Genomic DNA, 11,499 nt, shown 5'->3' with positions numbered 1-11,499 from the left:
TTGGCAACAACTGCATATACGTCGGACTGCATATATGTTGAGGTCCTATGTTATATAGGCAGTTCCTGGGTTACGAATGTCCAACTTACGTACCTGTAGTTATGAACCAGCCCCCATAATCATATTAAAAATTCAAGGTACATACAATGGTTTGTAATAACAAATGTGCACTACTTTGCGATGTGCACTGTATTACTATGTTAAAGATGTTTTAGTGTATCTGGAAGTGTTTCTTTAATGTTTTTTATGTATAGGAAGGTACATTATACACTAAGACAAACATTTGACTAATGTTAGATATGAACCGTACCTAACTGTTCCGACTTATGGACAAATTCGACTTAAAGACAGACTTAGAACTAATTCGTAATCTGGGGACTACCTGTATATAATAATACGGTGTTTGCACAATGTCCAAATCACATAACTTCCTATTTCACAGAACTTACTGTGGATGTTAAGTGATGCATGACTGTATATGTATGTACATATGTATACATGTATAGATGTAACTGGAGCCCTGGTGGTGCAGTGGTTAAGAGCTCAGCTGCTAACCAAAAGGTTGGCAGTTTGAATCCACCAGCCACTCCTTGGAAACCCTATGGGACAGTTCTACCCTGTCCTATAGGGTCACTATGAGTTGGTACTGACTCAACTGCAACGGGTTTTTTTTTTTAAATAGACATAATTATATGTGTATGTATACACAGGCATGTGTATGCAAACACATATATTCATATATATAAACCACAGGGGGGCACAGTTGCGGATACTTCTTAGACATAACCAAACACCTTGTGAAACTGGTTTTATGGGTTTGAAGGTTTAGGACCATGATCTCATGGCATGGGACAACTTGGTCAATTGGGATAATATAGTTCATAAAGTTTATGTTCTACATCCTATTTTGGTGAGTAGTATCTGGGGCTTTAAGTCTGCGAGCGGCCATGGCCATCTAGGATACAACTACCGGTCTCTACTTGTACACAGCAAAAAAGAAAGAAGGAAACCAAAGGATCAGAGAAGAAACTAGTCTATGGGACTAATAGTCAACATGAACCATGGCCTCATCTACCCTGAGACCAGAAGAACTAGATGGTGCCGATTACTGTTGGCTACCAGCTACTACTAACAGCCATTCTGATCAGGGCCACAATATATGGACCCTGATAGAATGGAAGAAAAATGTGGAACAGAACTTAAATTCTTAAAGAGCCGAGGCTTGCTGGATCCACTGAGACCCGAGGAGTCCCCTAGAATATCGCCCTGAGATACTCTTCAAACCTTGAACTAAAACTATCCCCTGAGGTTACCTTTTAGCTAAACAACAGAGTGGCTCATAAGATAAACAATATAACCTGTAAGTACTGTCTTTCTTTAAAAAATCATCTATATGAGACTAAATGGTCAACAATTACTCTAAAGCAAAGATGAGAAGGTAAGGGGGCAGCGAAACTAGATTACTAGAAATGCAACAACCAGGATGACTGACACATTGTGAAAAATGTAACCAATATCACTGAATAATTTGTGTAGAAATTGTTAAATGAAAACCTAGTTTGCTGTGTAAACGCTCACCGAAAATACGATAAAATATTATTTAAAAAAAATAAAAGTACATAAAAACATTTATTCATTAGAAAACAAGGAGATTGGCAAACATACTCCAAAGTGAAAGCAGTTCAACTCAGTTCAGTTAGGCTAGTTTAAGAGAAATGCCTTCCGTTATAAAGATCATCTACGTATTAAAAAACAAGGAGACAGGCAAACAAATATTTTACAAGGAGAACAGGATTCAGGTGGCCTCACAGAACCCCTGCATAGCAGGGATGGGAACAAGCAAGATGACCTCTCAGGACCTGTGTCTGCGAGTGGACGCTCGGCGGATGGGGGTTGTTTTCTTGGGTGTCTCATCTTCTGTCATCTCTGCTGAAAGCTCTATAGAAAGAATTGGAGGAGTGAAAAAAAGCTGAGTCACAAAGATGGTGAAAAATAGATCTTGAAGAACAAATGGGACAACCCCAGATCAATTATAGAAATATAACCCAAACTGCACTGGAGGAAGACAACCTAGAGGTCTGGGGTTAGGAGAATCTATACTTAATCAGGTCCCGGGCCACCACAGTAGGACATGATCAAACCAGCCTCACCCCCCAAGCTATGTTCCTTCTGGCCAAGTCCAGGAGGGAGTATCATACCTTCCTCACTGGACTCATCACTTGAGAAGACAATTTTGAGTTTCTTTTTAGAAGCTTGCTGCTGGGTATCTGGATGCCGACGGGCAGTACGGCGGGGCTCAGGTGTCACAAAGTCATCGTCGGAGGCAGCAGAAGCCACGTGCTGGTGCCTAGAAACTAAAAAGGCAGGGTCGCAGGAGTCCAGAAAAAAAAAAAAATAAAGGAAAGAATCGCAGAATGCAGACCTTGGGTCTCTCCACCCACAGGGCTGCCTCACATACCAGCGGATTGTTTCTTGGTGCCCGACGGGGCTCTCTGGCTTCCCCCTTGGCCAGTCTCAAGCTCCTCTAGCACATCGCCCCCTCTAGTGTGACAGGCCCGAAGCTTCTGCTCGAATTCATCTATTATAGCCTGAAGGGAAAAAGGGAGATTAAAAGCAGGCTTAGAAACAGTTATCTCTATAATTAAAAAGAAAACAGGAATTGGAGACAGAGAGATCTATTTCAGGTCACTCTGGTAACTTGGTTGCAATCAAGCTGGGGACAAGAAAGACAGTAATGTAGGTGCCTCAGATCCCTGCTTAGGAAGAGCAGGCGGCTCACCTTGCCCTCAGGCTTGGCTCCACGCCGCAGCCTGCCCACAATCAACAAAAAAGCACTGAAGATGGCCGAATCTGACAGCTTGTCTCCAAAGCAATCAAAATTATCAAGCATCTTTCCGAGGCCTCGCTCTGTGAGGGGCAGCTGGGACACACAGTAGGCCAGGTCCCGGTACTGCCGCTCGGTTCTGCACATGAAAAGGGCTTTGTGAGGAGCAGGGATACCCAGGGAGTAAAGGCTCACCCTTCTTCCTTAGTCTCCCACAGTCCCAGGGATGCCACTGGGCCAGGGAAGTCTCTTTCTCCTGCAGGGCTCCTGGCAGCACAAAGAACTTGAGTGGGCAACATACCGGGCTGTGCGGAAGCGCTGACACAGCTTCTCCACCAGGCTCTCAGTCTGCTTGTCCTTGGTAATGTAGGAGAGGATCTGCCTGCACAGGAAAGAGGAGAAAGTGTGATCGTCCAAGGGCAGCCCATCCTCATCCACTCAGGCCGACCTGTTCAGACCGGCCTCACCGAGCACCACTTAGTTCAAGAATCTTCTCTGCCATGGCCCTGCCTGCATCCCTGCTCTCCTTACCCTCTCCCACACCCCAGAGAAGGTTCCACGCTCCTCCCCACCCCGGAGCAATTTTCATCTCAAATGGAAATTAAGTAACAAAAACAGCTGCCATTTAGTGAACACTACTACGTGCCTGCCACAACTTTAGGAACTTTATCTTATTTAATCTTCTCAGGAAAACCAAGGGGCAGTTATTATTAGCCTCATTTTATACAGGAGTAAAGAAGCATAGGCGTTAAGTTATTGCTGAAGGCCATACAGCTAAAAAGTAGTAGAGCTAGAAGTAAAACACAGGTTTATCTAATTCCTAACCCTGTGCTTTCCCACTGTGCTACATGAAAAATGTGCCCCAAGGCCCAGGGAACTGTACTTCATGATGGTGTGGAAAGGCTCTTCCTCCACTCCACCCTCAGGGTCTGACAGGCGGCTGATGATATCTGGAAGGAGATTATAGATTGCATTGCCCTGGAAGAGACAGAATCTTGTTAGAGATGAGGTCACCTACATATTCCTTCTGCAGCAAGCCCTAAACTGCCTCCCTGCCTTTTCACCTTGTGAGAAAGCTCATTGAAGAAGTTCTTGGCCAGGGCTGCAATGGGAGGCTCAGGGTCAATGAGCAGCACCGCCATCTCGCTCACTTGCCCCTTCACTTTCACCATGTCCTTCAGGATCAAGTGGGTCATCACCTGCCCTGCTGTCTTACGCACTTGCTGAGCCGGGTCTCGAAGGCTAGGAAAAAAATTCCAAGTCATTGGGAACAACACTTGTAGGATACACCCTAACAGTTGGGAGGGAAGACCCACAGCAGGAATCTATTACCCTATAATGTACCATTCAAGAAACAGAAAGCTAGCTAGAGTTGAAAACTAGAGTTGGGGAAAGAGGCAAAACTTACAGCCAAGACTTTAGACAAGGGGTTACTCCATTTAGGGTCATAGTCAGCCAGAGACCTGTACAGGTCAAGTATCAAGCAGATGTTTAAGGTAACACCAAAGACTAGGGGAATAGTGTTAGTAATTCTCATACTGATTTAACTATGGACTCTCAGAGCTCTCAGGGGTCTCTTACCGAGCATACAGATGAGGTGTCCAGGGGTCCACCAGGTTGGGGAAGCGGATGGCCAGATCCCCAGTGGCAACCATGAGGTTAGACCGGACAATGGGAAGTGGGGACTTTTTAAGCATGGTGAACAGAAGACGAAGCTGGGAGTCACAGAAAGTGGCACTAGGGGCAAGGAGAGGATCATCAGGAAAACCATATCACCTCTGTCCTCCTTGAGAAGGCAATGCCAAACCCAGGGCCTACCTGATCATGCAGAACTTGCCAAGGGCAAGTGAAGCAGCTGCAGAAAGATCTGGGTTGCTATAGAGACCAGGGTTATTGCAGACTTTAAGCAGAAGTGGAACAAAGGCAGCCAGGACCTGTTTGCCTGTTGGAATAACAGCTCTGGGTTTACCTCAGGTTATCTCAGTTGGGGAGAAGGTCACTCAGCAATTATTCTTACCATCCAACAGTTCCACCTCGCAGATGCTACGGATTAGTTCTGCCTCCGTGTCGTCTGCAGTAGCCCCAACCAGCCCCAGCTCCTCCTCAATGGTGGTGTCAGAGTTTGTATTCTAACGGGAAAGAAGCAGGGAACCATGGGTAAGCAAAGACAGCATTTCTGAATCCAGCCAGTACTTCATTTTGCCCAACATGAATGGATCTGGCTAAAGGCAAATTCTGCAAAACCATTCATAGAATTGCCAAATGTGTCTATAAAGAGAAAAGACTCCTGAGTAAAATAGGAAGAGAACTAGGTCCCCTACATTTGTTTTTAAGTTGTCAAAACATGTTTCTACATTTCTTACTGAACTTTTTCTCATAGAAGATATATAACCTCCGGTATGGAGTAAACAGACAAGATTATGCCAGATAATGGTTCAAGGTCACAGAAAAGGTCAGACATCCCATTCTGCAAGGTTCTGTGCCTTATTTGTCTGCAAGACATCACTGCCTGTAGTGGAGAGCATACAAGGTTCTCATCAGGTGCCAGGCCCAGTAACCAAGGCTGGCAGGAAAGAGGGGTTGGTGTGTGCATTTTTTAATAAACACTGCCTGGGATAGAGCCTCCACTTTATGCTGAGGTTTCTAACTTGATACTCTGTATTTACCTAAAACTTTCCCTCCTGGGTGAATATGGATAGACTGTTCTATCTTTGTTGGCACCAATCTTTCCCCAGATAGTAGCAGCAAGGAGGCAGAGATTCTTCACTCCATTTAACAGAGAAGCTGAGATCCCCAGAAGGAAACGTGAATGCCCCGAGATAAATCTGGGAAATACTTGGAACATGGATCCAAACGTCCAGGTGCTTGCTTCACTCACCTTCTCCTTTGGACCTTTAGTCTTGTGCTCCTGTTCTTCCCGAAGAACTCGGCGCCGATACAGCTCTCCACTCACCGCCTGCTCCAAATGGACCAGCTGCTGCAGAGCCACATCCCCAGCCAAGGACAGCAGGTTCATCAGCAGGTAAGTGGGGAGCATAGGGGTCTCCTCTAGAGGAGGTGGAGAGGGAAGACAGGGAGAAAAAGACATGAGTAAATCTTGCAGGCCCCTGAATCCTGTTTTTACTGATCCTCCCCTTGCTCGTGTGCCACTGAAACTAGTGTGGAAGCAAAAGATGGGGGTGGGGAGTAGGGAGATGGGGGTGGTAACTAACGCAATTTCAGTGACAAAAATGGAAGTCCTTTCTGCTCTTCCTTCTTGGCAAATGAGATAGTGTGGGCTGAGGGAGAAAGGGGCTGCTGTAGAAAGTGGTGGTGGCAGTGTGGCTTCCTACACAGCAGGAAGTGATGAAACTGGCTGCCTCCCGCTGGGCCCATTACCCCTCTTGCCGCACTTACTCAGGTCCTCCTGGGAGGGGCTCTTCTCCAGCTTCTCCAGGGCCTGCTTTGCACAGTCCTGTAATATCTGGGCACAGATCACGTCAGGACCCTCTGCTAGATGGTAAATGAGGGTCACTGCCACCTCTTTGAATGGGATCCAGAGTGGGTCTGGGTGGACAAAGCCTGTACAGGAGAAGGGAGAAGTTGTCCACTGCAGAGAAAGGACCTGGTTCTGCCCAAGGCCTTTCTTGATAGCTCACCTTTTGTGACCATCTCCCGCAGTCGATTAAACAACTTGTGCTCCTGAGGCAGCCGGAAGGGAGGGTGACGTTTCCCCAGAGAGGGCTGGAGAAAATAAGAAAGTAAGACAGGATATGGGTGGGGGCAGAGGGTGGATAAAAGGATCTCTATTCTCCTTAGTTTGGACATAACCACCCACATACCTTTCTCCTGTCGGAGATGTTGGCAATGGCATGGCATACCTGTTGGGCCAGCCGATAATCCTGTGGAAACTTCTCATCCAGCCCTATGCTTACCAGTGTGTCTAAGTTGCTTCCCACAATTTCTGGTTTTCCTCTAGAAGAAAGAGGACATAGAGTTAAAGCCAGCCATGGAACCAATAGACAGTACTCTGAGTGGGGGACAACGCTAATGTGGGTAGGCACCAGCATCCAATGCAGGGCTTCTAGAGCCTCACAACACTACACTGAGGCTCTGACACAGGGCCAGCCCCTCTGAATCCCTCCAGCTCTACTGACTCTTGCTATTTCTATTTGGCGGGGACTGGTACTTTTCACTATTTTATTTTCCTTTTAGGTAGCCAACTCACATACAGCTCAGCTGGCCTGACTGCTATTACTGAAGGAAAAGGAACCTTCCCAGACCTTCCTTTCCTCTCCTATCTTACTGCCTGCCTGGATCTGAGCCTTACCGTGCCATCATCCCCAGAAGCATGACAGAGGAACAGCGCTCCAGAGGAGAGCGGGGGATCTTCTCGGTTGCCTGCTCCCATAGCAGCTGGGTCACTGCTGGTTTCAACTCATCCTTCTGCACAAATTCACAGAGCTGACGAGAAAAGAAAAAGAGCTCAGGCCAATTTTAATTTCAAAAACAATAATTCCCCCTATACTTGGCCCATGTGTCTGGAGAGAATTTTGAGAACCTAAACTGAGTGAAAGCAATACTTAGGAAAAGAAAAAGGAGAAATGAGGCTCAAAATGTAAAGTGAGGGCTTGGGGAGGTACTTTTCTCTCCATTATCTACTACTTTTCTACTTTCATGCCTTCAAAACTACTTCTATGAAGATGACACAGTGAGACTGATCTTTTTGAGTTCCATCTGGAGCTATTGTTCTGACTACATCCTAGATATTCCTAGATTTTCTTGCTGTCAGCACAACTCAAATGTCTAAAATAGAAGCTATCATCCTTCCTTGTCTCTTCATTTTGCCAATGGTACCATCTTAAGTCACATATGCTTAAAACTTCAGTCACCTAATTTTTTATGAACCAGTCACTTAATCCTGCCTATTCTTCCTTCAAAATTTGTCTTCCATCAAATCCAGTTCTACAGCTATCCCCCAGCCCCGAGTCTAGCCCCTTGTCATTGCACACCTACAAGCATCTTGCAGTGACCTTCCTATCCCTAACCTCTTGTCTCCAGTGCTACTGCTGGATCAATCTCCCCAAGGATCTATTTTATCAGGTCAGACCCCTGCTGGTCATTTTGAAATCCCTCTCCTTTGTCCATTGTAGGGACTCCTGACCAGTAGACAGTCTATGAGATCTCAGGCTGGTTGTCACCACCAGGCCCTTTTCTTTTCCCCAGTGAAGAGGAAAATGTGGCTGGCAGTAGTGCTCCTCCCAGTGGAAGCTGGTGGCTAGCACTGTCTCCATCTTTCGTCCCCATAATCCAAATGCTTCAAAACAGATTCATCTCACTACAATGCTGGGGTCCCCGGCTAATAAGGTTAAAGTTCTATACTCTTGAAGGCATTTAGGGACCTTTACAGTTTAGTTCTAACCTACATCCCCAACTCTGTTATCATTTCCAGATAACGATCTTGAGCCAGAACACAATTTTCCGCATTCCCCAATGTGGGCCATGCTCTTTCTCCGCTTTCTGCCAGAAATGCTCTTCCTTCTTTCTTTAACTCTCCAAATCCTACTTGCCCTTCAAGACCTAATTCAAGTCTAAACGCCTTCAGGAAGTTTTCCTTGGCCATTCTACCTCACTGCTTTCTTCCCTTCTCTGTACTCCTTAGTATACATAGAAATGGAATGTTTTCTGGAGCATTTATTCCTTGAGTTTGAACCTCAACTTTGCCACTAACTAGTTGTAACAAGCAAGTTTCTTAACTTCTCTGTGCCTCAGCTTTCTCACTGTAAAATGGAAATAATACCATTTCCTAGGGTTGTTGTGAGGACTAAACAATTTAACATTAGTACAGTGCTAAGAATAGTACCTGGCATATGTTAAATGCCACGTAAGTTCTGCCATTATTGTCTTACTAATGCTACTACAAGCATTACCTGTGCCACTTATCTTGGCACTGAACTATATATCTGCTGCATTGTCCTATAAATGTTTTGTGTTTTTTAACTACTAACTAGACTGTTGGTTCCTTTAAGGTTGGGAACTTGAAAGCAAATAGTCTTATACTTCTTCACGAGGCTGAGTAAATTGCTGAACACACAGTAATCACTAATACTCATTGAATGAATTAAGAAAGGGGAAGTGAGGAGACTTACAATTTCCTCAAGACATTGAATGGTCCCAACTGAGGCATCCACTAGCAACAAAGAGAGATTCTGGATCAAAGCCTGGGCCTTGGCTCTGTGGGAATAGCAGAGGTCGGGAACATGAACACTTTCCCCAGCTCTCCCACCTTTCACAGCATTCCAGGAAGCTAGAGACGGACTGATAAAGACTACAAGTTGAATGTGGCAAACAGGTAACTAGGCAATCCCATCACAGTGTCAAATAACAGCATAGGATGGGCATCCCTGGAAGTTCAGCCCTACTCTAAGCCCCATTACAGACCTACTGCCTATGGATTCTTAACTTCTCTAGAAGGATGCCTGCCCTCCTTCAGAAGACTAGAAATAGAAAAGTCCTGTGAGAAACTGACCTCAAAAAAGTCAGCAAAGGCAAAAGTACCCCATATACCTGGCAGAGTCCCCTTTGGGGTTGAGGTAAAGTTGGCGGTAGGCATTAAGCACAGCTTCCCGGACACCAGGCTCCTTAGACCAGATGAGAGGCAGCATGCGGCGTACCCCAAACAGGGCCTGGGGTACCCCAAACTGAGACACCATCACAAAGAACTCAATCACCTCCTGCACCACTGAGAGGACAGACACAAACGTCACCCATTTGCTCAGTACAACTCCCCCAATACTTAAAAACAGAACTTTACTTAATGTGGCAACATTCAAGTGGAGTCTTCCCTCATTTTCCCTAAAAATGCTGACTCTTCCTATACGTCCTTATCATAAAATACTGTATGTATTAAAACATAAGCGCCATGGGGTTATACAAAGCAAACAAAAAGAAAGAATTCCTGCCTTTTTAAGAAGAGAAATATCAATAAAATCTGGATGAGGCTGGTTTTACCAACCCCAAGACCCACTCCTTATAGAAAGGGACCAGGCATACCTGTAGTTGTGCTTTCATACATCATTGTGCTGATGATGCCAATGGCCTCTGTAATCTTCAGAGAGAAGTTGTAGGCGTCCTGCAGATACTGCACTAGCATCTCTTGCTTCACCAGTTCATCATTTTCCCTGGATTTCTCAGGCTCTAACATATTGGGCGTGTCCTTACAGACACTCTGTTCTGGGCCCATGCTCCCTGCAGACCCCTGGGGATTCTTCTCCTGTGTGGAAACTGTTGTGCCTAGGAGTTAGAGAATTACAGGATGGTTTTTGTTCACGGATATATGGGGGCATACAACAACTATAAACACCTTTGGGTATTTCCTTCCACAATAGGAAGGTATGGAGTTAGAACCTATTTTAAAATATCTTGGTCCATTCCTCAAAAGATTCCTAGATTTTGGAGACTTCCAGGCAACATGGAACCATAGTCAGAAGCACCACGCCGTCCCTCAGCAGCAAAGATCCGAAAAACTAAGTTAAACAGAGTCACACATCAATCCTGAAACCCTAAGCATCAAATGAAGAGATAAAGAACTCAGCCAAGCACTGAATGGAATAAGAAACTGACTGAGAACAGAGAGCGAGGAGAGATACATGTAGAGGTCCCCTATCAGCTACCGCAGCACGGATCCACCATCTTGGACTCCTATCGGAGATCAGTGAACAGGGTTTCAGGAGGGCAGTTCACGGAGCTTCCAGCAAGAGACAGAACAACCGGTAATCAGTGATATAGGCTTTCCGACCCCCACCCTTCTTCACCCACACTCGGCCTCCTCTGCTTCCTGAAGCCACAGTCTCTGGGCAGGGAAGCACCCCGGGAGTTGCTTGGATTTCACCCGCCTGCAATGGCCGACTCCCTGAGTGCCTTTTGCTGGCTGCTAGTGTTGCTTTTTTCTGCTTATTTAGTTTCTTCCTTACCTCTCACCATCTCCCCCTCCTTTCCCTCAAATACCTGGCTCCATGTGCCATCTCTGCCTCTTCCGGAAAGGCTGCAAAACACCGCTTGACTGTGAAACTGCTTCCTGGCCTGTGCCGCCACGCTGGTGGGACCCCCGGGGCTTTTTTGTTTGTTTCTTTGTTTGCTCTCATTTGTTCTGTTTTGATTTGTTTGTTTGTTTTCTTTTTCTTTTCTCGGCTTGGGAGCCCCTTCTAGCCGGGCAGTACCGTGTGGCTTGGAAGCTACTCCCTTACTCTGTGCAGACGCACAGGGACATCCCTGGGGGCATTTCTTTTCTCTTGTTTTTTGGTGTTTTTTTTTGTTTCTTTGTTTTGTTTTCTTCTCTCTCTTATTCCCTTTTTGTCTTTCTTCATTTCCAGTTTCTCAATTTATTCATTTTTTCTTTCACTCTTTTTCTTTATTTTTCATTTTTGTTTTTCCTCATTTCTCAGACTCTCATCTCTCCACAACAATAGCAAGCTCCCTTAGCACTCTTTTTTGTTTGCGTGTATGTTTTTGGCCTCTGTTCCTCTCTCCTCTCTCTCATCTTTCCCATATCCAACTTAGCTCCACACATCACAATCTACCCCTCCTTCCTGCCTACCTGCACCATGTGCTGAACATCACACTCCCAAGCAACATAGGCACGGCCTACTGGAACCTGCCCTGCACTGATTCCCGGTCAGCACTGTCAGCCCTGGTAC

General features: G+C 45.7%; 1 protein-coding gene across 1 annotated transcript in view; it reads right to left on the bottom strand.

Moving 5' to 3' along the window:
• Positions 1-811: 811 nt before the first annotated feature.
• NCAPD2 (non-SMC condensin I complex subunit D2) overlaps positions 812-11,499 on the bottom strand; it is a 40,486-nt gene continuing 29,798 nt past the window's right edge. The window contains exons 15-32 of the mRNA XM_004387264.2: positions 9,857-10,096; positions 9,371-9,545; positions 8,953-9,037; positions 7,134-7,267; positions 6,646-6,778; positions 6,463-6,547; positions 6,221-6,385; positions 5,703-5,872; positions 4,842-4,953; positions 4,643-4,766; positions 4,406-4,561; positions 3,889-4,066; positions 3,708-3,802; positions 3,126-3,206; positions 2,780-2,963; positions 2,459-2,588; positions 2,199-2,354; positions 812-1,938 (exon numbers count right to left, since the gene is read on the bottom strand). Of these exons, the coding sequence (XP_004387321.1) occupies positions 1,853-1,938; positions 2,199-2,354; positions 2,459-2,588; positions 2,780-2,963; positions 3,126-3,206; positions 3,708-3,802; positions 3,889-4,066; positions 4,406-4,561; positions 4,643-4,766; positions 4,842-4,953; positions 5,703-5,872; positions 6,221-6,385; positions 6,463-6,547; positions 6,646-6,778; positions 7,134-7,267; positions 8,953-9,037; positions 9,371-9,545; positions 9,857-10,096 (2,489 nt within the window). The 3' untranslated portion in view covers positions 812-1,852. The remainder of the gene's footprint in view (positions 1,939-2,198; positions 2,355-2,458; positions 2,589-2,779; positions 2,964-3,125; positions 3,207-3,707; positions 3,803-3,888; positions 4,067-4,405; positions 4,562-4,642; positions 4,767-4,841; positions 4,954-5,702; positions 5,873-6,220; positions 6,386-6,462; positions 6,548-6,645; positions 6,779-7,133; positions 7,268-8,952; positions 9,038-9,370; positions 9,546-9,856; positions 10,097-11,499) is intronic.

The sequence above is a fragment of the Trichechus manatus genome, unplaced genomic scaffold, assembly GCF_000243295.1.
Source record: "Trichechus manatus latirostris isolate Lorelei unplaced genomic scaffold, TriManLat1.0 scaffold00182, whole genome shotgun sequence".
Taxonomy (NCBI): domain Eukaryota; kingdom Metazoa; phylum Chordata; class Mammalia; order Sirenia; family Trichechidae; genus Trichechus; species Trichechus manatus.
This window is presented reverse-complemented; position numbering and strand designations above follow the sequence as displayed.